This window comes from Pithys albifrons, chromosome 18 (assembly GCF_047495875.1).
Source record: "Pithys albifrons albifrons isolate INPA30051 chromosome 18, PitAlb_v1, whole genome shotgun sequence".
Lineage (NCBI taxonomy): Eukaryota > Metazoa > Chordata > Aves > Passeriformes > Thamnophilidae > Pithys > Pithys albifrons.
This window is the reverse complement of record NC_092475.1, coordinates 1409977-1433452: the sequence shown is the minus strand read 5'-3', so window position 1 is coordinate 1433452 and position 23476 is coordinate 1409977. Positions and strand designations below refer to the sequence as shown.

The 23476-nt window shown below is 57.6% G+C and overlaps 1 protein-coding gene across 2 annotated transcripts; it reads right to left on the bottom strand.

The window, feature by feature from the left end:
• Nucleotides 1-17469: 17469 nt before the first annotated feature.
• Nucleotides 17470-23028, bottom strand: COMMD7 (COMM domain containing 7). 2 transcript variants are annotated; one of them, XM_071572671.1, is made up of 9 exons: nucleotides 22905-23028; nucleotides 21675-21728; nucleotides 21489-21591; nucleotides 19905-19961; nucleotides 19788-19825; nucleotides 19138-19228; nucleotides 18967-19016; nucleotides 18426-18474; nucleotides 17470-17856 (listed from the first exon to the last, which is right to left on the bottom strand). In XM_071572671.1, the coding sequence occupies exons 1-9, from the start codon at nucleotides 22986-22988 to the stop codon at nucleotides 17780-17782; spliced, it is 603 nt and encodes a 200-aa protein (XP_071428772.1). In that variant the 5' UTR covers nucleotides 22989-23028; the 3' UTR covers nucleotides 17470-17779. The 2 variants fall into 2 exon arrangements, with proteins under 2 accessions (XP_071428772.1, XP_071428773.1); XM_071572672.1 differs by lacking the exon at nucleotides 21675-21728.
• Between the last annotated feature and the right edge of the window lie 448 nt (nucleotides 23029-23476).

Here is a 23476-nt window from a genome sequence, read left to right as displayed (position 1 = left end):
GGTCCCAACATGATGCGACTGGAGGGGAACTCAGGAAGCACAAAGGGTCTTTCCTGTGGTGGATTTTCACCCCAAGGCACGTTGTGCAGGATGCTTACAGGAACTTGCTGGTGTGCTGCAGTATTGCTGATGACCACTGCGAACAGGATGGACATCCTCTGAAGCCTCAGCCAGCCATGAAAGCTTGGCTTTCTCAGGGCATGGTTGTGAGGAGCAGTGAGTGGACAGAAATTGCAGAAGAGAGAAGGGTGTGTGCAGTATTTGGGTTCAATGGGCAACTTTCTCACAAAGATTTTGCAGATGAAGTTAAGCTCAGCTCTCAGCCTGCTCCAGCCCCTGGGCATCCACCTCCCCTGAACAAAGGGACTGACTGAGCTGCTGTTGGGAGCCAGCTGATATGGGGGTCTGGGGGGAGGTCCTATGACAACTTGGTGACTCAGTTTTGTGGAAGGTGTGGTGACAGTTGGATGTCCAGGAGTGTCAGGGAAGATCTCATTGCTGGAGTCCAGACACTTTGCTGGAGATGTTGAGCAAGGAAGGGAGTAAAAGAATTCTTGACTTCTGCTGGGGAGTTGCCCTGCCCAGTGGTGGTGCTGCCTTCTTCACCACGATCAGACATCCTGGCTGAGGTCACCACTGAATTCCACACCTTGCAGCTGAACTTTTGAGGAGCCCCATCCAACCTGGCCTTGAACACCTGATCTTGTTCCTCAGCATCTGGATTCACACTCAAGTAGAACCAAATCTTGAAGTATCTACCAACCACCCTGCCAAGCAACCCAAAGTGAACTCAGGAGTTACTAACCATCACTTCTGCTGGCAGCTGCATGTACGCCCTTAGGGAGGTTAGAGAATGTTGAGGTACTTATGGGATCACTATGGATGATGTTTGGCTCTTGGGACTTCGGTCATTCACAGCTGGACAGCCAGTGGTACCTGGGTGTCTCAGCTGCCTCTGTAGTCAGTGTGTGACAATGAGCACCTCCAGAAACAGTTCATTCCCATGCTCTGAACACTCTCTGTGAGTGAGGTGAGTTGCTTGCTGGAACTGTCTCATTCTTCCCATCAAACACAAAAGGAGCCCATGTGTCTCTGTCCATGTCTGAGATGTTCACCTGCCTGAGGCCGGATGAGAGACTGTGATCCACCAATGGGATAGCTGGGATCCACCAGCAGGATGGAAAAGGGGAATGATTCCAAGTCGTCTTGGGAGAGTCATTTCAGGGGAGGCACAGAGAAGTGCAAAGGCTCTGGAGGTGCTCTGGACTGCCACCTGGTTCTGGTGAGCCATGCTGAGAAAATTTAGCCTGAAACCAGTGCAGAGAGAGTTTGCTGGATTGTTCAGGATAGGAGAGTGTCTTGTAGAGATACTCAGCTCCCTGATCTCAGAGAAACAGATGCTGAGAGAAGACACGTTTATGGACAACTGGAGATAGACACCAGGCAGGGACACAGACTAAACCCTGGCACCACCTTGGGACATGACAAGTAGGAATGCACAGACCATGGATAACTGCATGTCCGAAATGAGGAGGTGCTGACAAAGCATCAGAGCCACGAGGCTCTACAGGATTGACCTCAGAGGAGAATTGGGGTGAGAACTTGGTGGCTTGGTCAGATTCTGGGTGGCGTGGCCCAATGTGGCTGCCTCTCACAGCAGGCACTGGGATCCCATCAGGGTCTCTGTCCCCTGAGTGGGAAATCAGCATGAATTCTCCTGTAGTTTTTGCTAACTCTGAGCCTAAACAACGAGGTTTTCCCAAGTAGAATTATTCTTGACTTTAATCAAAACCCAATTTAGATCCAGGTCAGATAATAAGTCAAAGCAGCTCAGGGAAGTCAGCAAGGAATGAGAATTCCTTCTGGAGCCTGTTGGATTGCTGTCCGTGTCACAGCACCAAGCATCATTTGGTGAGGCTTCTGCTCAGGAGAGGCCTGGGACTGAGACAGGCAGAGCACTCAGAGTCACAAATTGAGTGGGGATTTGTGGAAATAATAGATATTTTCCCCATCTTATTCTGCCTCCAGTGTGGCTTCAGCAGGCTGGGAATCAAACCACGTGGCCACTGGATGGATGTGCTTGGAGGAAGAGTCACAGAAGGAGTGGGGTATCCTGGCACTGTGGGGAAGGACTGAAATACCCAGCAGCTGCCAGAGCTGTGTGGGAGCCTGGGCAGGAACAGCCAGGGAGCTGCAGAGCAGGGCTGAGCTCCATTCCCAGAGCTGCGTGGGGAAGGCTGATGGCACCTGCCCACATCCGCTGCGACTGCACATGATGCCACGTCTCCCTCAGTTTCGAGACCAGCAAATTCACCCTTCTCTGGTTTTTTTTTCTTTAGGAAAAAGAAGGAAAAAACCCAACCAGGAGACCACAGATTTCCAGGCTAGGCTGTGCTAAGGCGGCACAAGCTGTCAGCAGGAGCACCAGGAGCAGCCAGGAGCAGCCAGAGTGCCCTCTGCAAGCTGCAGATCTCATTGTCTGTGTGGCAGAGGACAAGAGGGAAGGAGTGTGAACCAAAAATAGTCTTACAGTTTAAGAACTAAAACCGTTCCTGTGACCCTCACACTTGAACTGGGTTAACAGTTGGACTCGATGATCTTAGAGGTCTCTTCCAACCTCAGCAATTCTGTGATTCCATGATTCTCTGTGCCAGGGGAGCCTGTCTTCATCCACCAGCTCAGAGGAGGGTCTTCTTCATTTTTCCAGGTGTGATCTGTCCCTCCAGGCACATCTGCTTGGGCTGTCCTCCCTGGGCCCTTCGCCCTCCTTTGAAATCCTCACCATGGGTGCACTCCAGCAGCATCTGCAGCTGCAAACATCTGGACAGGGCTTTCCCATGAGCCTGCTCTGAGGTCAGGGTATTGCTGTGGGCTCTGAGGAATCCCTGCTGCATCTGGATGACCTGTGGGCATAGCTGGCACAGGAAGGGACAAGTGAATACTGGCTGGGATGGGCAGCTCTGCTCCTTCCAGAAGGGAACTGCGAGGTCCACAGGGGTCTGACCTTTACCTTACAACATTTAAATGCCAGTGCTGGAAGGCATAGCTGGCAGATGGGGAAAAGACCTTGTGCCTGGGGAGTGCTGCCTGCTCAAGAGGCCCCAGGAGAAGCTGGCTTTACATTTTTGGTGTGCTGAGGGGACATGAGGGTCCCTGTGGTGGTTTAATGGACTTAGGCTGAATCCTGGAAACTTGTGCAGGATAATGAAATGCCAACTATTCTTTTGGTCTGGCTGCATCCCACCTCCAAATACTTTAAACACTTTGACCCAACTGTTAACTCAGCAGTGGGTGCTGGTCCATGTGGCTCATCCATCCCCTTCTGCCTGGCTGGGTCTGTGCTGTGGGCACTGGGTGTGTGCTGACCGCAGATGTGCTGCTTGTGGCTGTCCCTGAGCAAGTTCCTGGTGCCATCCATCTCTCTCCAAAGGCTCCTTACCAGCAGAGCTGAAGAGCCTCACCTGCAGAATTATCCCCAGGGGATGCTGAGCCTGAGCCAGGCTACTTCCATGTAGGATGGGAGGGAGCAGAGCCCTTACAGAGTCAGACCCCATCCCATGGGATGCTGCTGCTTCTCTCATTCAACCCTCTGTGTCAGACAGTGGCCAAGGGAGCACTGGGGCAATTTTGATTTGAGGGCTGTGTCCGTGATTTGAGGACTGAGGGGTTTTGCCTGATATCCTCAGGGATGTCAAAGTGTGGGCTGGTCCCAGAATAAAATGGATTCTGTGTCATTCTAGGGCTGAATGGGTTAATTTTTGTGCTTCCCTCCCCAGCTCGCTGTGGACTCTGGCTGGGACAGAACATCTGTCTGTTGCTATGGCTGCAGTACACTTGAAGGGGATGACTGGATAATTATTGCAAACATCCATCCTGCCTGATGTGCTCCCAGACCCTCCCTGCCCCAGCCAGGGCAGTGGCCGCTGCTCAGGCCCAACTTCACTCGCAGGGACCCTACCGAGGGATGGCGCGTTGGCATCACCTTTTCATTTGCATAATTAATGAGGCCGAGCCTGCAGGGCTCCTGGGAAATCCGACGCAGAGCAGCAGAGACGAAATGGCACGGAGGGCTCCAGCCTTCTCGGGGCTCGTTAGAGCTCGGCTCGCTGCTGACGCCCTGCTTTGGAGCTACCGGGGAGTCGTTCTTCCACTGCTGCTAATTTACCACCCACTTCTATCCGAACAGATTGCTCTGGGCTGATCCTGCCATGCCTCCTCCAGGCACAGGATCCCACCTGGCTGCTGCTAAGCAGGGCCCCACCAACTCAGCACAAACCAGGGTGCAGACCCGCAGGGCTGTCACACCATCAGGGGCTTGGGAAGTGGCAAGGTCCAAGGTCATGGCATGAAACCAAGGCTTTCCCTGGTTCTCCCCTGGGCAGGCTGCTGCCTGCTCTCGCTTCTTGCACTCCCTGCCTGCTCTCCTGTGTGTGTGGCTGAGGTGCCAGTGCTGGATCCCCAGCTTCCAGCAGAGCCCACTGCCAGTCGCTGCCTGGTGATCCGGTCAGGATCCCTGGCCTCTGGTGGAGCCCAGTGCCAATCAGTACCTGATGGTCCACCTGCAATCCCTGGCCTCACCTTGCATGTGCTGGAACATGACTTGCCCTAACCCTGTACCTCCCAGCAACTCCTGCTGCTCCTTCGAGTCAGCTTGCCCTGAAACACCCACGTCTCCTTTGTTTCTAGTGTTGTTGTTGTTCCTTTGCCTGCTGGCGTTTAACCCTGCCCTGGATCTCATTCTGGGGGTGTTCAAAAACCTGCGTCCTGCCCTGTGCCCTGTGGACTGACCCTGTTTCTGCAAGTCCCACCTCTGAATAGATAAGGCAGAAGTTCCCCTTCTGAGCAGCCACTGGTGTTCTGTTTAACTGGGAGCTTCAATGCAGCCATTGTACTTTTTTTTCTGCTTATCAACATGTGGTGGGTAGGAGGCCCAAGTGGAGCTGGGACCATGAGGAGTGCAGACCCACAGCCAGCAAACAGCACTGCAGCTGGGACCCTCCACCTGGACCCTCTGCCAGAACTGCATTGGCTCCATGAGAACCTGGGTAGGCTGTGCAGGACAAGGCTGCCTCTTGCTTTTTCCGTTATCTGTAACATTGACAATAAATATTGTCATACAGTGTTTTGGACCTGCAAAGCACCTGGCAAGCACTTGCTGGTGTAGAGCATTCCCAGAAGCTCCAGTGGCAGGTAGGGATGGGGCCAGATCATGGGATACTCCATCAGGCAGTGCTGCCTCTTTAAAGGAGGAAAGAGGATGGCACAGAGATGGAGAGGCCTGTGGGCTACTCACAGATCCTCTCTGATCCTTATCATCCCAACATTTTTGCCTATGATTCAACAAGCTCCTTTGCTTGCACAACTTGCTTGATTCTCATCTCTGTGACTCAGGTGCAAATGATGGCCTCACATTTGCAGTGAGAGAGCTGAGCCCTGTGGCTACACAACGTCCCAGAGATCCTCACTTTGATTCAGCCTGGAGGACAGAGCCAGGCACTTCCTTCTCAGAGGCCCTTGCAGAGGGAATGGGGTGAAGGAGGGTGGCAGGTGGCTGGGTGTCACACAGGCTCTGTGATGGGGCCCCCAGGCATGGGCAAGGCTGGCATCTGCTTGCCACACCTGCGGAAAGTCTGTTAGAGTGTGTGGGGATCCTGGAGCCCCCCCTCTTCCCCCAGGAACTCATCATATCCTGACCCCAAGGAAGATCTGGGATTTGCTGTCCCAGGTTGGGCCCTGACCTTGGGTAGCCAGGGTGGTCTGGATGCTTGGAGGGATGTGTTCTGCTCCACAGAACTGGCTGCAGGGAATTGTGGGCTCTCAGCACCTCTGCAAGTCCTGCCATCGAGCTGTGCAGCTCTCTTGGGAGGTACCCACTGCTGGGTGCCTGTGCTTGGAAGTGACTCCTCTGAAAACACACAGGGTATCCAGGAGATGTAGGACTGTGGGAGGATTCAGGCAGGAGGATTCTTGTGGCAGGCGGAAAGATGGTGCCACTTTCTGCTCACGGCAGAGTCCTGTGTCTGTGGTGGGCCTGGAGCTTCGAGGAGGCTTCTCCTCTGGCTCCTGGGCTGAAGGGGCTTTAGGGGACAAGCTGTCAGCGGTGCCTATTCCTGATTGTAACTCTGGGGAGGGGTCTCAGGGTGCCCTGTCCCATGTCAGGGTGCAGGGCATTATCTCCTGATGGTGCCCCAGTGTCAGTCCAGCAGTGACACCTGTGTTCCTGGCCCAGCCCTTAGAGCAATGTGGGCTCTAGGTGACACCTTTAGTTTCTGTACTCCCCAAGACTGTGGGCAGGGAGGAGGTCGAGTCACTGCAAAGCCACAGCTGAAATGCAGAGCTGTGCCTGGCAGCAGGGCAGTGGCTGCAGGGGGAAGGAGGAGGAGCGGGCACAGGGCTCCCCCAAGGACAGCCCTGGCCAGGAGCTGGTGATGGGGACTGGTGTAGGGATGGAGGCTTGCCACCTCCCCTACCTCCTGGGCTTGGCCCCATTTCCAACGTGTCTTGGCACCATATGGCGCTTGCTTTATTTGTTCTGCTGCGACTTGGGAAGGAGGGCAGTGTTTCATTGTCTGGCAGAGGAGGTGGGACGCAGGCACAGGAATATGCCCGTGTCCCGTGGGATCACTGCCTGAGCCAGGCACTCCACATCTCGTCCGAGCTGCAGGTCGGTGTCCTCATCCTTTCTCCAGAGGGGTTTTCCCGGAGAGTCGCTGCTGGAGATTCACCCACCCACGTGGGCACCGGAGCTGAACCAGCGCCGCGTGTGCGGGAGCGTCCCGGTGCGGAGCACGACCGACCCACCACGGGACGTTGCCTGTAGGAGGAAAACGTGGCAGCGCTGCTCCTGACTCATCAGAGCACAGGCAGCAATCCTGCGACAGCGATGCCGGGCTTGCCCAGCACCAAAAAGTGACAGCACGCTCCACCCACCCCGGCTTGCGGGAGCAGGAGCAGGAGCAGGAGCCTTCTCCGCATGCCCGCGGTCTGGAGCAGCAGCTATCCCGCGGACATCTCCCCATTCCATGATACCCCAAATCTCCCCCTGCTGCCTCGCCCGTTTCCCCCACGCTCCCGCTGGCCCTGCCTTTCCCTTCCTTCGGCTGCCCAAGGCTCAGCTCGCCCCACGGAGCTCTGGGATGGGGAGGAAGGGGAGAAAAGCTGCTCAGAGGCTGAGGCCCAGCCCTGCCAGATTTGCATATTTTTTACTGGCTCCCAAACAAGACATTTCTCCGGGGAAGTGAATACACCGCCTGCCGTCCCCGAGGGCGCTGTGTGCTGGGACAGCAGCCACTGTGTGCGGAGGGGCCGCGGTCCCGGCACCCACCGCGGTCCTGCCCCGCACGCCGGCTCTCCTCTGCTGCCGCAGGAAAAGCCTTTTTCTCGGTGGTTTCCAAATTCACGGGCTTTAATGCTGCTGCCCTGGGTCCAGGTCCGGTCCCTCTTGGCTCGCAGGAGTCCCGGAGGCGGCCGGGCTGCAGCCGCCTGCGCAAACCTGCTCCTTTCTATTTTGTCACTAGGATTGTCACCGCATGTCCCTCCTCTCGTGTATAATTTAGTCGAATGAAAAGGAGCCGCGCGAGGAGGGGAAGAGGATGGGGAAACTTGCAAAGTCAGCCATGGAGAGGGAATCTGTGTCAGGAAGCATCACAAAGGGAGCCGGGGGATTGGCTCCGGTCGCTTCCAGCGGCTGTGTGTGTGCCAGCCCCTCAGGAATCGCCCGGCGGCTCCTTCCCTCCCTGCGTCCCTCTCGCCTTCCCTGCGCTGCGGCCGGGCTGGGACAGCCCATCGCCGTTGCCATGGCTGCGGAGTGCGGAGCGGGGGGGCTCGACCGGGTCCCCCCGCCGGAGCATCCCGCGCCTTCCTCACGCGTCCTCCCCGCCGGCCCCATCCGATCCGCTCCGGCCCCACCACGGTCAAAGCCGCAGCGTGGATTTGACACCCGTGGGATTAGACAGGGCTGTGCCCGCGGGAGCAGGAGGAGGAGGAGGAGTGGAGGAGGAGTAGAGAGCAGGGCAGCTCCGGGCTGGGCGGCCGCCAGCCGCCCCGGGGAGGGCCGGGAGGGCGGCGGGCAGGTAGGGCGGGCAGTGCGGGGGGGCCGGGGCCGCTCCCCGGGGAGCGGGGGGGCCTGGCGGGGCGGCGCGGGGCACAGCTGATCCCCGGCCGCAGCTGATCCCCGCCGCTCCCCGCCAGCTGCCGCAGCGTGGGCGCAGCCGCGGTCCCGCGTGTCCCCCCCGCCGGTACCGCACATCCCGGCCCGGCCGAGCGCGGAGCCCCCGCGGCGGGGAACTCGGTGCCCCTGCGATGTGTGGGACCGGAGGGGCGGCGGCGGGAGGGACAGCTCGGTCCTGCCCGCGGCCGGGACAGGGGCCGAGGAGACGGGAGCGGGGCTGCACCCTCCCCGCAGCCCGGACCGCTCAGCGGGGAGCGGCTCCTGCCCGGCGAGGGGCCCCGCGCTGCGGGCAGCTGCCTCCAGTCCCGCCAGCTGCCTCCAGCCCCGCCAGCTGCGGCCCCGGGACTGGCCCTGCCCGACTGTGCCCTCCCCGAGCTCTCCTTGGGGCGGGAGCTGCAGCCCGGACACCGGCCTTGAGCGGCCCTGGGACCGCGTATCTCCCGAGCCGGGACGGCGGGAGCGAGGACGGCAGCAGCACAGCGGGCACGGAGCCAGGGGAGCTGGTCCCCCCAGCCCTCGGGGGGAGCCATCCCCGCTGCACGCCCATGGCTGCAGGGGACGGGCTGTGGTGTGCCCCAGGGGGGCTACACCGAGCCGCGGTGCCTTCGCTGCCACAGAGACCCTGTGCCCGCCCTGTTCCCCCGCTGCGCCCGGGAATTAGACAGCAAACCCGTCAGGGCCGGGGCAAGGAGGCGGGAGCTCCTGTCGCTGCGCTGGTGGGGTCGGGGCGCAGTGGGACCATCTCTCCTGCAGTGCAGGAGAGGGTGTCACGGTCTCTGCGGTGCCACCAGGCCCCCGGTGCTCCCTGCTGTGCAGGCAGGATGCAGGCAGGGTGCCTCCGTGCTCCCGATTACCATCTTGTTTGGAACCGAGGCAGAGGCTGTAATTTGATGCTCTCAAAGTTGGTGTTTACAAGGGACATGGCAGCCATCAGAGGCTCTTCTTGTTCTCCTGGTGAAAGCATATTCCCATCTCCGTGGCATGTGGCTGCTCCGTGTGCCAAGCACTGCCCGGGTCACTCTGAGCACCCTGCACAAACACCTTAGAGGGTCAGAGCCTCCAGAGCTGCCGTGCTGGCCGAGTGCTGGGGTCAGGACCCCCATACCAGAGGTTTGGTGGGACAGCCTGTGCAGATCCTCTGGTGCAGTTGGCACTCAGGACCAGCGTGCTCCGGGTGCCTGTGATGACTGTGTGCTGTCAGGAGCCCACCTGCCGGGCAGGGAGTGGTGGGAGGAGGGCGAGCTGGCTGCCCATGGGACTCATCAGCTCCCTGTTGACAAATCGTTTCATTCTTGAGCAAGCAGAGCGGGACAGAGCCCAACACGAGGCTTCCCAGTGCCACTCCAGCCCTGTGGTTATGTCCTTGCTGACACCCCACAGGGCACCCATCTCCCCAACTGGTGGGTGGTCTGGTGAGCTGCCCCCCACCTGAGCCCTGGCACCCCCCCCCTCCCAGGTTGCCCCACAGCCCCACCCGACAGGGCACATCTCCAGAGCTGGGGAACGCCGCTGGCATCTGTGCCCTCAGCTTTTCACCAGGGCTGCAAATCGCATCGGTCGTGGCACTCAGAGCCCGGTTGCAGTGCGGGTGCTCCAGCAGGGTCTGGGAGCCTTGGCATGGCTCCTGCAGCACAGCATGACACGGGGCTGTGCCTGACGAACAGATGGCACCAGCACAGCCACAGCCAGGTTTGGTGGCAGAGGAGAACCTGCTGCCCTGCGGCTGGGCTGCCTCAGTTGGGAGTGGGGAGCTGTGCCTCTATCCTTCCAAGGGCCTTGGGGGGACTGTTTGCAAAGTGCCTGCTCCAAGGGCAGCCTCTGCCCCAGGCAGGTCTGGGGAAGCCAAGCAGGATCAGCAACAATAAAAGCTCCGTGAGTTCTTTGTCCTGCACTGTGTTTGGGCAGCACTGTCTGTCACAGGGCAGCAGAGCCTCCATTTGGGCAGATTTGTGTCCCCAGCCCATGGGGATCCTGCTGGGAGGAGAACACAGGTCAAAGCCAAACTGCAGTGTGGGAAGCACTGATGAGAGTCCGTGGGTGGGAGGGAGGGAGTGGGAATGGCGGGCACCTGGGCCAAGGCAGGAGGTTATAAGGCAGGTTGGAAAGCAGGGCACGTCATGGCAGGGAACAGCCTTGGGAGGGGATGAGGCTGGGGCTGGAGCACACAGCAGGCTCAGAGGCCATGGTGAGTGAGCTGCAGTTATTCACGGCACCATGATTACAGCCACCCATTTCCAACACCCTCGGCAAGGCGAGCGCAACGTCCTCCAAGGAAATGTGATTGCAGGTCCTGCCCCTTGGCCCGGTGCTCGCCGCACTGTGCAGATGGAGCTGGCAGCGCCTCGGCTCCACTGCCTGGAGGGAGAGTGAGATGGCGGAGGGGAGGCAGGACTCATCCTCACGGGCACAGGCAGAGCTCTGTGGGAGGGGAACAGAGCTGATGCCACGGGGGATGGAGATGGTGACGGGAAGAGGAGAGGCGAGGCAGCCCTGGGCTTGCTGTGATGGCCACTCTCCCTGATGGTCCCTGCCCTATCCAGGAGTGTTTCCTCCTCCTTCCCAGGGTTGAAGAAGTGATAGGCTTGTCACCTGCATGGGATGGATGTGTCACCTGCAAGCTGCTCTGGTTGGTGGTGCTGCACTTGCATCCCTGTGTCCCACAACCTCCAGCTCGGTGTGTAGTCCAGGGCTAGCCTGGCTTTTGCCTCTGGTCTTTGCTCCTGGCTCAGAGGTTGGTTTCTAGGCAGAGCCTTAAAACCCACATGCATACAAGTACTAAAAAAAGAATAATTTTATTCAATAACTGCATTGTGTGCTCAGAATTTGCTATATGTGAGATGGAGCAAGTAGAAAAGCCAGCAGAAAGGTGGGTGCTCCCCCTCTCCTTCACCTGCTCCAGCAGTGCTCTGCCAAACTGCTCTGCACCTGCAGCCTCGTGTGAGGGGAGCTCCAGCTCAGTCTCTGTGCCCTGGGCCTCATGGCCCACCCCATGCATCCAGTCACTTGTGGGGCTCTGTCTGAGCTCAGGGTTCCCCCTCTCTGCACTTGGGGAGGGGGGGGGCTTTGGAAGGTCCAGCATCCCGTGGGCATTTGCCCCCCCTCAATCCCACACCCCTGATGCCTTCCTCAGGGCCTGGCCCTGCAGAGGCCGCCCACAGCTGGGGACAGGCACCCACTGGGATCCCTCATAGAGGGAGGTTGGGGTGTAATATATATATGTATATATATACACATAAATGCAACTAAAAGCTACATGTCCCAGCCTACCTGGCTGGGAGTAGGCGCTGTGAGGTGGCCCCCAGTGAGGCGAGGTGTCTTCTCATTATTATGACTATTTTTAATCTGCTCTTATCAAAGCCAGCCTGACTGACGAACTGCCTGACCCAGCACATCACAGGACGTGTGGGGTGGGAGGGGGGCTCACTCCAGCACTGCCCCACATGACAGTGGGGAACAGGGACAGTCAGTTTTATTGCATTTTCAATATATCTGGGACTTCTGCCTCCAGCCTGGAGCTGAACCGGCGCAAGGGGCTGAGCTGGGGGCAGTGGGGGCTGGTGCTCTGCGCTGGAACTGCTGCAGGGGCAGCCCAGTGGGGCCGGGGGGGGCTGGCCCAGCTGGGTGCTGTCTGGGGGTGACACTCGTTTTTGAGATGGGGGAGGAAAAGTGTGGCTTCGGGGCTGCTGGCTGGGAAAAGGCTTGTGGGAATTGCGGGGGAGATGGTGCTGTTGGGGGCAGGAGGCGCGGGGGTCGAGGTGGGGGGACCGCCTGCTGGGAGCGGGGAGGGAGGGACGGTGGGGCCAGGAGGCGGATTGGGGCTGCGAGAGGACGAGGGGGAGGGATGCTCGGAGGGCAGGGGATGGGGGAGGGAAGCCCGGGGATGGAGGATGTAGGGAGATGTCCCGGGGGAGGGAGGGCGGTGTGCCCCGGGGAGGGAGGGCGGGGGTCGGGAGCGGAGGATGCGGGAGCGATGCCCGGAGGATGGAGGGCGCGGGGCGGGGTGTCGGGAGGGTGAAAGCTGGGTGGTTGTGGAGAGGAGGGATGCGGGGGGTGGGAGCGGGGCGGGGAGGGGGTCCGGAGGGTGGGAACTGGGTGGGTGCGGGGAGGAGGGAGGGGGGCGCGGGGCCGTGCGCGGTGCTCTGGCTCCCTCTGCTGCCCCGCACTGCGCACCGCAGCGGGGGCGGGGCGGGGGGGGGGGGGGCAGAGCCCGTGGTGTCGTGAGTTTGTCGGGACTCAGCAGTGGGGGGCGAAATGGGGTGACTCCTGTTTGGGGACCCTCACCCCAAGCGCCGCTTCTCGAGGCTATTGAGCCGAGCAAACAGGGCTGCCCGGGTTGGTGGTCCCTGGGAAGCGCTGCCAACACCACCCGTGTCCCAGCCAGCCCCGCAGAGGGGACCGTGGGGTGACGGCTCAGGGACAGTCCCCAACCCCGCGGGTCGGCGGGTTGGGCCAGCCCGATGCTGGTGTGAAGCAGAGTCCCAGCAAGGGAAGGGACCTTGACCTTGCTTGCAGCCTCCACATTTTCCCACAGGAACATGAGTGATGCTGTGTCCCCGTGGGCAGCAATGGCCTCGGCCACCCAGCACCTCCTGCCCACAGCCTGGCTGCATCCCGCTCCTTACCCACATCCCAGCTGCCAACGTGAAACAAAGCTGAGGGATGATGGGGACATGCCCCATTATGCTGCGGGCACCTGGTTGGAGGGCTGATGTGTCCTCAGGGCTTGGTGCTGATCTCAGGGGTGTGAGGCTGCTCTGAGGTGACGGATGCTGTGGCACAGAGACTGGCATGGGAATGGCAAGAGAGTCCTTGCCTGGGGTTTCACAGCTTCCCATTGCCACTGGGACTTGTTAAGAGCTCGATTCCATGCAAAGCTGATCCCCAGTGCTGTGGGATGTGTCAGCAGCACAAGGGTTAACCCTGCCTTCCCTCTGTCAGTGCCTGGTCTGGGATAACCTCGTTAGCGGTGGCAGTGATGCCCCTGGGACAGAGCAGCCCTATAAACTGGAGCTGAGTGCTGGGAAATGGGCTGAGCTGCCTCGGTGGGCTCCCCCTGCCATGCACCAGCCCACAGCCAGTCAGGGTGTCATGAAGGGGAGAAGTTAGACCAGGCACTTGGAGACAGGATGGGTTAGTCACCACAAGGCCTGGCACTGTTTGTGAAGCTGTGCCTGCAAGTAGCAAAATGCCATCAGCCCTGTATAGGACTCCCTGAAGGCACTGGCCAGCCAAGCCTCAACCCCACAGCTTGGGGGTCTCCTCTCTGACCCCCAAGACTCAGCTATTCCTCCTTGGCTGCCTGTCCTGTGTGCGTGAACGTAGGGATCTTGGCACCAGCCATGCCAACCCCAGCCCTGCATGGGGTCTGGGGATACCCAGTGACTCCCTCTCGCTGGGCTGTTCCTCAGATGGACTGGGGAGATCCCACTCCCCCTTCCCAGGGCTGGCACTGGCAGGGGTGCCCGAGCATTGTTTCTGCCTGTGCTGTTGTGCCACAGGCCAGTTTCTGGTGGCCACCTCCCCATGCCGAGGGAGAAGATGGGTTCCGTATGCTGGAGCATTCATTCCCTCTGCTGATCGACAGCCTGTGGTCTGGCTGAGCAACCCCAATTGTTCCCAGTGTGCCTGGACAAAGAACTGCCTAGAGAGATGGCAAGGCTTAGGAGCAGAGGACATGCTAGGAATATTTCCACTGCTTTGGACACCACCAGTATTTTCCCCCCACCTACTGCAAGAACGGGAGGCAGCAGCTCGGTTTTGCAGGCAGGGTGGGATGCCTTTCCCCTGTCCCAAACAGGGTGGGTGCAGAATCCTGTCCCAAGGCAGGCTGAGGGCTCATTCCTGGGAGCTGTGGCAGGGTGCTGTGCCGAGTGCTGTGCTCACCCAGCTGCTCTGCTAAGGGGATAAGAAGCCTCTCCCTGCAGCAAGGGCCATGGGAGCCCCAAGGAGCCCCAGGCAGCCGCTGCAGGTCCCTGCAGCCAGAGATTCACGTGGCACAGCAGGGTGGTGGTGTTCCCCTGGGGCAATTTGGGGAGCTGCTGTTCACACTTGGTGCTGTTGCTGAGCGCTGTTACCCCAAAACCTGGAGGAACTGGGGAGGAGGACGGCATGAGGTGAGGAGGGGCAGGACTGACTTCATCAGCTGTGCTGTACTCTGTGGGATTAACACCACCATGCAGGCAGTGCCTTTCCTGAGCTGGAGTCAGCCAGGGTAGGAATGGCACTCTGCAGTCTCTGCCTGGGGCTGGGCTGAGCTCCAACTGCGCTGGGGCCATTATCTGCCACTTCTGCTCCCTGGCTCATCTCACCTGTCATGGCTCCCTCCCAGCTGTTGGCCAACCCTGAGATTTGTCACCTTGTTTTGCAAAGGGGAAAGCTGGGACAGGGATACAGACCGAGCTGTAAGCCTTCGGCAAGGAGTGGCTCCTGGCAAGGTATGTGGAAGCCAGGAGGTCCCATGGGAGCTCTGCCAGTTCCTACACGACCTGCTCAAGGTCAGACAGAGCCGGCAGTGAGCCCTGGTTCCTTCCTTCCCTGCCAGCCCATGGGCTTGCAGGCAGGAGCAGAGTCCATGTCTGCTCTGCTCCCTCCAGCAGTGGGAGGGCAGCAGGCGCTGCTGAGGCTTTTGTTCTGGGGGTTTGGAGGGCTCCTTCTCGCGTGAAAGGAGTGGCATTGGCATTTCCAGTGGGGAGAAGATGCTGCATCAGAAAACATCCCCGTTCCAGTTCCCCTGGTCTTTAGCATCAGACATGGCTGAGAATCACAACAGCATTGAATCCTGGAATTCCCTGTGCTGGGAAATGACAGAATCCAGAGCGCAGCTCCTGCCTCCACTGCTCTGATGAGTCTGGTGGGGGCTGCCAGGGATGAGTGGGGGGATGCCTGACAGCATGGGACCTCCACTGCTGCCTGGTTGCTGGGGCCACTCTGCTCTCTCCTGCAGGCTCAGGAGAGACTGTCTGGCATCCTGAGGTGTGATAAGGTGACCCCCTGAGGCAGCAGAGAAGTCCCCACTGCAGGGAGTGGTGCAGCACAAGCATCTGAGTGTGCGAGGGGTGAGTGTGACTGTGGGGGCTTCAGCATGGCCGAGCTGCCCCTGCCCACTGCATGCCACGGGGGCCGAGCTGCAGCCGGGAGGGCCCACGTGTCCCCACACAGCAGGAGCTGTGCCACAGATGGGGATGCTGAGGCTCAGCCACCCCCAGAGGAAATGGGCCAGGAAAGCCCTTGGGGAGGCAAACGGCTGCGGGAGTACGGTTAGCTGCACCCCAGGCTGGAGAGGGGCCCCTGTTCCCCTGCGCCCGCTGTGCCGCCCAGATTAGCTCTCGCCTGGCTGGGCTTGATGGGCAGGCGGAAAGGGCCACGTGCTCAGGCACCGCGGGGCCGCCCGGAAACCCGGGCAGAGCGGGCACCACAGCAGCTCCTGCCCTCGCTCCTGCCATGGCTCAGTCCCTGCTCAGCCCTTCCCACGGCTGTGCCCGCTCTCTGCCAGCTCCCGGAGCACGGAGCATTCACCATCGCGCCCCTGTGCTGGGGGCAGAGCCCGGGCTGTGCTGTGCTGTGCAGGAGAGGCATGGCTGCCATGCTGCTTCCCAACACTCTGCATGCTCCTGATCAGCCTGACGGAGGGCGATGCAGTTCCCCCGTGGCTGGCATCCCCCTGTGCCGCCAGAGCCAGCATCCCTCTGTGCCCCTTCCCCACGGCGCTGCCAGCTCGGCTCATGCACAGCCAAGTGCGTGGGATGAAAGGGCGCTGCCGGTCCCCGGGAGCGCTGGTGGCAGCGGGAAGGTCACGCCGCGCCGTGCCGCACATGCCGGCGATCAGAGCTGCCCGTGGGGACATGGAGGTGACCCCTGCCCTCGGGGTCAGCAGGCTGTGCTGTGCGCCAGCCCCGAGCCGCTTAATCCCAACGGGGCAAGGGGAGGAGCGCGGGGGGGATGCGGATTCCTGACCCACAACTGAGCCTGGCATCTCCTCCACAGCACCACGGCCCAGCTCCCGCTGAAACCGGATAGGGTTGAGTGGTGCTGCCCTGGCACCGGGAGGGTGAGGAGAAATAATGGGAACAGGCAGCAGAAAAAATGTAAAGCAAAAGAATTATTTCTGTCTTGAGAAGGCAGCAGCCCTTCAGACTGCTTCTTCCTGAAACAGCTTTTTCTGTCAGCCAAAAGGAGATAGAATATTTTGTAGAATATTATTTCAGAAGGTTTTTTTTTTAATTTTTGCAGTAATCATGTGACAAAGCTCGAACTGCTTGTGACTGGCCCAATATGTGGGAAAAGGAACAAATCCCATACCCGGCTTTGCCAGCAGGATTCCCCATTTCCCAAACACATGGCTCAGCCTGTGCCCCCAGCACTCCCACAGCACCACAGGAAATGAGTGCAGGGACACACTGGGTTTGCTGCAGCTGAGAACCCACGGGTGAAGATGTGAGTTGCAGGGAGCTTTGTGATGCTTTTTTCACAGAAATGGTCTGTTTGGGATGGGTTTAACTGGAAGCAGCTGCAGGCTCACAGCAGACTCAGAGGACACCACAGGACACTGAATCCCTTCAGGTGGAGGCTGGAAACAGAAAGTCTTACTGGGATCTTCCCTGGTGATGCAGTTTATTCCCTGCACTGCAACAGCCGAGTGTGCCAAGGACATGGAGGTGCCTTGGAACATCCCAGCAGTGGAAGAAGCTGTAAGAGGAACTTTGTTCAGCCTCGTGCCATGGGAGGAGGCTTCAGCCAGCTCAGGCTGCTGGACAACTCAATAGTCTGGACACAGGAGGAGCCTTGGTGACTGTAAGATCACCCACTGCCCCAGGTCGGGTCTGGGCACCCCTCTGCTTCCTGATGAAGAGCTCAGATTCACCCTCAGACAACTGAAGAGTTGAGCTAATGGTACTTCATGGGGTTTGGACATATGTCCACTGGGAAACGGGCTGGATCCAACTGTGCAATGTCACACAAGCTGCAGATTAAAGAGCAGCACATCCAAATGAGATTTATCCAGTCACCTCCCGAGATGTCTTCCTCCTGTGCACAGAGGCAGATGTTTGGTTGTTTAAGATTTAAAATCATCTACCACTGAGATACTTTTCCATAATGAGGCACAATTGGGAAGGAGCTAATGAAGGTGTTTCTTAATGCGAGAGAAGGGAGAGGCTTGAAGGGAGCACTAAGTGGCTCACCAGGTTAGATGCTCTCCTTGCCTCCCCTGTCCTCCCTGCTAAATTCTTCTAAGTTTGAAAATGATTCCTTGATTCTGTTTCTCTCTTTCTTAAAAAAATCAAATTCTGATACAAACGGAGCAGAATGGGAATGGGTTTATTTCTTTGCTGGTTTAGTACAAGTACCCACATATTTCTGACCACAATTTCTTATAATAGTGTATAAAAAGGAGATGTATGAGCTTGTAGGTGCTTTGAAAAAGCTGAAACTTTGCCAGAGTTTCAAGTTCTGAAGGATTGATGTGTCCTGCTGGGCCATGACACTGCTGCTCACTGCACAGCTTGTCTTCTCTTATCAGGGTGTGAGCGTCAGCTGGGAAAGAGCAGATCTGCAGGCTCAGGAGGAGGAATTAAACATCCTGGACAGATGTCGGCTCAGGTCTGGGCAGTTTCAGCTGAAGCTTTCCAGGCTGGCTTTGACCCGTTCCATTTCATGAAGAAAACTGTAGAACTGGGGCAAAGTTAACTCTGCAGAAAATAAACAAGAGGCATCAAGTCTTAGAGTTCAGATTGCACTTCCAACACTGGCACAGCCATTCTGATGGTGCTGTGGAGCAACTCATCTTCACCTAAGCTGGGCAGGATTAGCCACCTTTTCTCCCAGCAGCTGGTTCCTTACACTAGCTGGTCTAACAGCACTCCACACTTGGGAATCATTTACTTTTCTCCTCTGCTGTTCTACTCTGACCACTCTGCAGTGCTCCATGGCAGATCTGTGTTTACTGAGGCACAGCTGTGAAGATGCCCAGATGTTCCTAAACACTTCCAGAGTGCCTGCAGCAGGAAGAGGCCAGGCCAGGAGCAATGGAGAGGCTGGGCCAGGAGAGCCTGCAGTGATGGAGGTGCTACAGCAGGGAAAGGCCATGGCAATGGAGAAACTGGGGGCAGGAATGGCTGCAGTGATGCCCTTGCAGTGATGCCCTTGCAGTGATCCCCCCAGTTCTGCTCCCAGACTCCCCCACCTCCAGCAGCACCTGGAGCCCCGAACTGCCGTGCAGCTTTCCCGCACTTCCCTCTTGTCCAGAATGTTAACTCACCAACATACACGTTTTCCAATTGGCTCCCTTTTTTAATCACCAGCTTCAGCTTGGGGGAAGGAAAACCAGAGGTATTTTAGTTCAGAGACCTGTATCTGAGCACCAGGAGAGGACAGCAGGGCAGGAGTGTGCTGTGAGTTTCAGACTGCTGCACAGCACACACATCTTTGATGGGCTTTTCAAGTGTCACAATAGGAACAGATTCCCTGGGCACAGGGAGGATGTCTGGAAGCCTTGATCCCATTTCCCCTCCCTCCCCAAGATGCCCTGACCTTTGCTATACTGAAGTTTTTGAACAGCTTTTCAGAGTGGACCACACTTCTGTGACACCTCATTTCTTCAGAGGAGAACCAAACAGCAGCGTGCCTGCTCTCTGCTGGCAGAGGCACTTGGAGACTGAGGCAGGTACAGTCACAGAGCCTGTTCCTATGACACCCAGCTTCCCTCTCCCTCCTCTCACAGCCAGCACATCCCACATGCCTGGTTGGAGCTTGTTCCATAACTGCACTACAACCTGAACTCTCTGATGTGGGCGATTTACCTGTAAGAAGATACTTCCCACTTTTTCCAGCTCACTGCTCCCAGCAGTCACTGTGAGTCAGAGAAGAGAAAGCAGATAATTTGTTAGTTAAATGGTGAAATGGAAAGTAATTTAGCTGAGAGCTGCTGGTGGGTTTCCCAACACATTCAGTTTATGCTGTAGGTCTATTACCTCCAAACTTCCACTCCATATCTATCAACTGGTTAATCATCAGCGTCTGACCCACAGCCAGGCGTGTTAGAGTTGGGGAATTCACCTTCCACTGCAGAGCAAAAGACACACCAGCAATCAATTCAGAGAGGCCTCTGTTTGTACCTGAAATTTCAACAAGAGCCAGAACCAAACCAGAGGATGGCAGAAGCCCAGGGTAAAGGGAGAACTAATGTGTCTGGGAGAGCTTTCAGAGGTGTTTGAGTCCTGCTAGGATTTCCATCTGCCTTGTCCCTTCTGTAAATGAAACTCACTGGTTTACTTTTAACCCTGGTTCAGTGTAACAATATCTGAGCAAAAAGCCATGTGTTCATGTAACTGCCTGACCTCGGGGCTCAAGGCGTGGAAAGCACAAAAACATCACATGAAAGCCACACAGCAGTGCAGGAACTGTGACACTGATGAGGGAGAGGCCCCAGCAAAACAGAGATATCATCAGACAAACTGCTCCTTATCATTTCTTTGAGGATCCTCAGTTCAAAATCCTGAGCTGGTTTTGAAGGAAACACCCAAAGTGCTGCCATGTCTCAGGAGCACAGTGGGGTTTTATGAGTTCCCAATCTCAGACTGACATTTTGTTGGCTTAGAAACAAGCAAAAATATATGAATACCTGTTCTGCAAAATAACTGGCCTTCTCTTCACTGAGGCCTGTGGGAGAGACCATATGAGATCACTATATGTGATAAATATTAATTATTTTTTATTTAGTGAAAGTTAGGTGACCTACCTAGAGCAATAAAATCTGCTCTGACTTGTTCAGAAGACAAATTCCTCTTAAGGGCACCTGAATAAACAACACAAAAAAGAAAAATCACTTTTATTGAGTCAGACCAATCCTTACTGAGTCAAACAGAGGCAGGGACGGGACCTGGCGATGGAAAGCCTCTGTTCCTGGGCTGTGTTTTGAAGCAAACCACAGCTCCTCAGAGATCGGAAACCCAGTCGTGCCTGCTGGTATCTTTGCAGATGCCCAGTGCTTTAAAAGTCCGGGCTCTGAGAGTGCCTGGGAGAGGGCGAGATCCCATTGCAGGTATCCATGGGAACAGCGGCAGCGGTTGTGTTTTGAAGCTGCTGCTTTCTCTCCTGTAGCCGCTTTGCTTGTTAAAGGAGAACTGTTAAGGCTGGCGGGCTACTAATTTGCCCTACCTGCTGTGTTTGGGATGATGGGTGTGAACGTGTGCATATAACACTTTCCCCCGCTGCGCCTTTCCCCTTTGTTCTGGGGCACAGGCAGCACAGGGACCTTTACAAGGATTCTGTCTCTGAAGCCAAGAGCAGGAATGTCATAAATTCAAGGAGACTGCCAGCCCCACGTGGCTTTCCTCTGTGTAGCACAGAGGCAAAGTTATCTGCTGTGATCCGTCCTGATGCTGTCCCTGGCATCCCAGAGCTAAGGAAAAGTTACAAATGGGATTGAAGCCAGAGCACATGAGCAAGAATGATGAGATGAGGGCACCGAGGCCAGAATTGGGATGGGAGAAAATGCCGATTCCACATTAAATCCGCCTGGGACGGTTGTAGGGAAGGAAATTATTTATTGCTATGCCTGGATAGGGGAAAAGGCTTGAAGAGCTTAGAACAAATTAAAAAACCAGTTGTGCTCAGCATCAGGGCTGTGAAGGAAGCTACAGGGAACCCAGGACTGAAGTGTAATAGCAAGGGACTATTAATAACAGGAAGGATCAATGGGATGAACATGCCGTGGAGTGTTTGATGCATTACCACGTCAAACGGCAGCCACAACATCACAATAATCTCATAAAGTGCTGGAGTCTGGGGTATTCCAGGGGAATCCCCCCAAACCTCTTCCCCACTGTTTATGTGTTTCTCTAAAACAAGACTACAAGGTCAGATGTCTCCTTCATGTGGCCTAGAACTGCACTGGTGCCCAGCCCACTCCAAACCAGTGTGCACTGTCTTATCTGTCTCCAACAGCACTTATCCTTGGAGGAATTACAGCAGTGGGTCACCCGAGTTCCTGCAGAGATTCAGTGCTAACATGAGGCTGCCCTGGTCTGGCAAAAGGGATTTACAGGTACAGCTTAAACCGAGCACTGTCACAGTGTTGTGCTGCATTTAGTGCATAAATGTTTAAGGGAGTTTAGTTAAGCCTGTGCAGGCAGGGTGTAAAGAATACAGAGAGTCATCCAACAGGGGAAGTTTTGATTCTTAAATGCTAAGTGCTGTATTAGCTACCATTAACTCTTATTGTGCAAAGCAAGCCCCGCAGTTCTGAGACACACTTTGGCAGCATGCAGGAATGGATGGGACAGTTTGGCCCCAGGGCAGCATATGCAAATGCATCACTTACCGTTGGGTACCAGGAGAATACTTTTGACGATGTTTTTCAGGGGGCCCAAGCTGATTTTATTCATGGTGGCAAAGTCTGAGAGCTGAGTCAGAAACCTTTCCACCTGTTCGAGAGAAACAGCAGTGACCCAATCTTGTCTGTTTCTGACCAGAGATGCTCTCACGCTCCTCCAGAGCTCTGTCTTACCTCCTTGGGCTCTGTCAGAAAGCGGAAAAGCACTTCAGTCAGCGCTGAGAATTGCTGTGAAGAAACAGGACAGCGATAGAGCCAGGCATCAGCCACGCAGCACCTCACCATCCAGCACCACCAGCATTAGGTGGTGATGTACCACCCTGATCCAGCTCCACCTGCCTCCAGAGCATCTGTCCCAGAGCTGGACCTCCTGTGCTAATGAGTCAGCCCCACCCCTGGCATTCTGTGATGCCTGTGGATGGGATTTGCTCATGATGCTTTTCAGAGCCTCTCAAAGGGTCTGTGCAGCTGGTAACTGGCACTGCACTGGGCTTTTGTGACTTGTGGCTAATCGGAAGCTGCTGTTCTATCTTGTGCAATCCAAAAACTGCAAGTGGGAAAAGTTGTGAACATCCTCTCATGTTTCACAAATCCCAGGGGTAACCAGACTAACTTGGGAAAGGAAGAGAACTGGTTAAGGGTCTAGTTGCTGCCTTCGGCTTTCTGAGCAATCAGCAGGCAGGGTTGGAGAGGCTGCCTGCGTGGCACAGCACCACCAGCACTCTCCTCTGCTGGCACCAGCACCAGCACTAGCACTGGCCATGACCGTCCGGGTCTGTCCGGCTGCTGCTGCAGGGGCTCATCCTGCCCTGCCTTCATCCTCAGCCGTGGAACGGAGATGGCACTGGGCTGACATCCTCGGCCCTGGGCAAGCAGGACTGGAAAATCAGCGCTTCCACAGCTCCACCCCTTGCTGAACGAGCTGCTCAGCCCGAAATGCACACCCCGTGTGTCGGTGATCTGGCAGCAGACAGACCAATGGCTGGGAGCACCGGCTCGGGGCAGGAAGTGTGGGGTGGGATCACAACCCAAAGGCCGTGTGGCCCTACCAGAAACCCCAGTGCTTGACAGGACCCCCCTGCCCCCCTGCCCGCAAACGGCTCTGGCGTGAGCAGCGGGGTCGAGCCGGGACAGCCGGGAGCGGGGACACCGTCCCCGCCCTGCCTCGAGCACCGGGGCACGCCCGAGGGGGCCACCTCCCGGAGGGGCCCACGAGGCCCTCGAGACCCGGTGGCCCCCGGTACCGGGGCTGCTGCGGGGCTGCGGTGCCGGCCGTGTCCATCTCCGCGGTGCCGGCCCATCCCGGAGCCACCGCCCCGCGCGTTGCGGGGCCGGGGCTGCCCCGCCGCCCATCCATCCATCCATCCCATCTATCCCACCCCATCCCCGCCCCGCTCGGCGCACCTGGGCGCTGAGCTGGTTCAGGTTGTGCATGTCGCCGCTCACCGCCTCGGGCACCGGGTCGCGGGTGAAGTTGAGCAGCCCCATGGCGGCGGCAGCTCCGCCCGCCCGGCTCGGCACCGCCCGGCACGGCACGGCACGGCCCCGCCGCCTCAGCCTGAGCATTGGCGGCCGCACTTTCCGCACCGCCGCCAACCCACACCCGGCCGGGAGGGCACCCGGTGGCCACCGAGCACCGCGGGGTGGCCCCGCAGCCCGAGCGCCCGCGGCAGGGTCGGGGCGCAGCGGGCTGGAGGTCTGGCTGGCAGCTGAGTAGGGCAGGATTTTTTACTGTACAGAACTCCCATAAAAATAGTTTTAAACCCGTAGTTTATAGAGTGAGTGGTTTTCTTCTCCCTCTGAAAATTCAGCTTAGGAACTGAAAACTGGGGCGTGTTTTTTCCTCTCTGGCTGCCGCTCCCAGCACTGCCCCCTGCCCAGCCTGGCACCGGCTCGGGGTGATGCTGGCCCGGGGTCACACAGCCCACGTCCCACGGTGGGGCTCTGTGGGCCCCGTGGGATGTTGGATAAGGAAG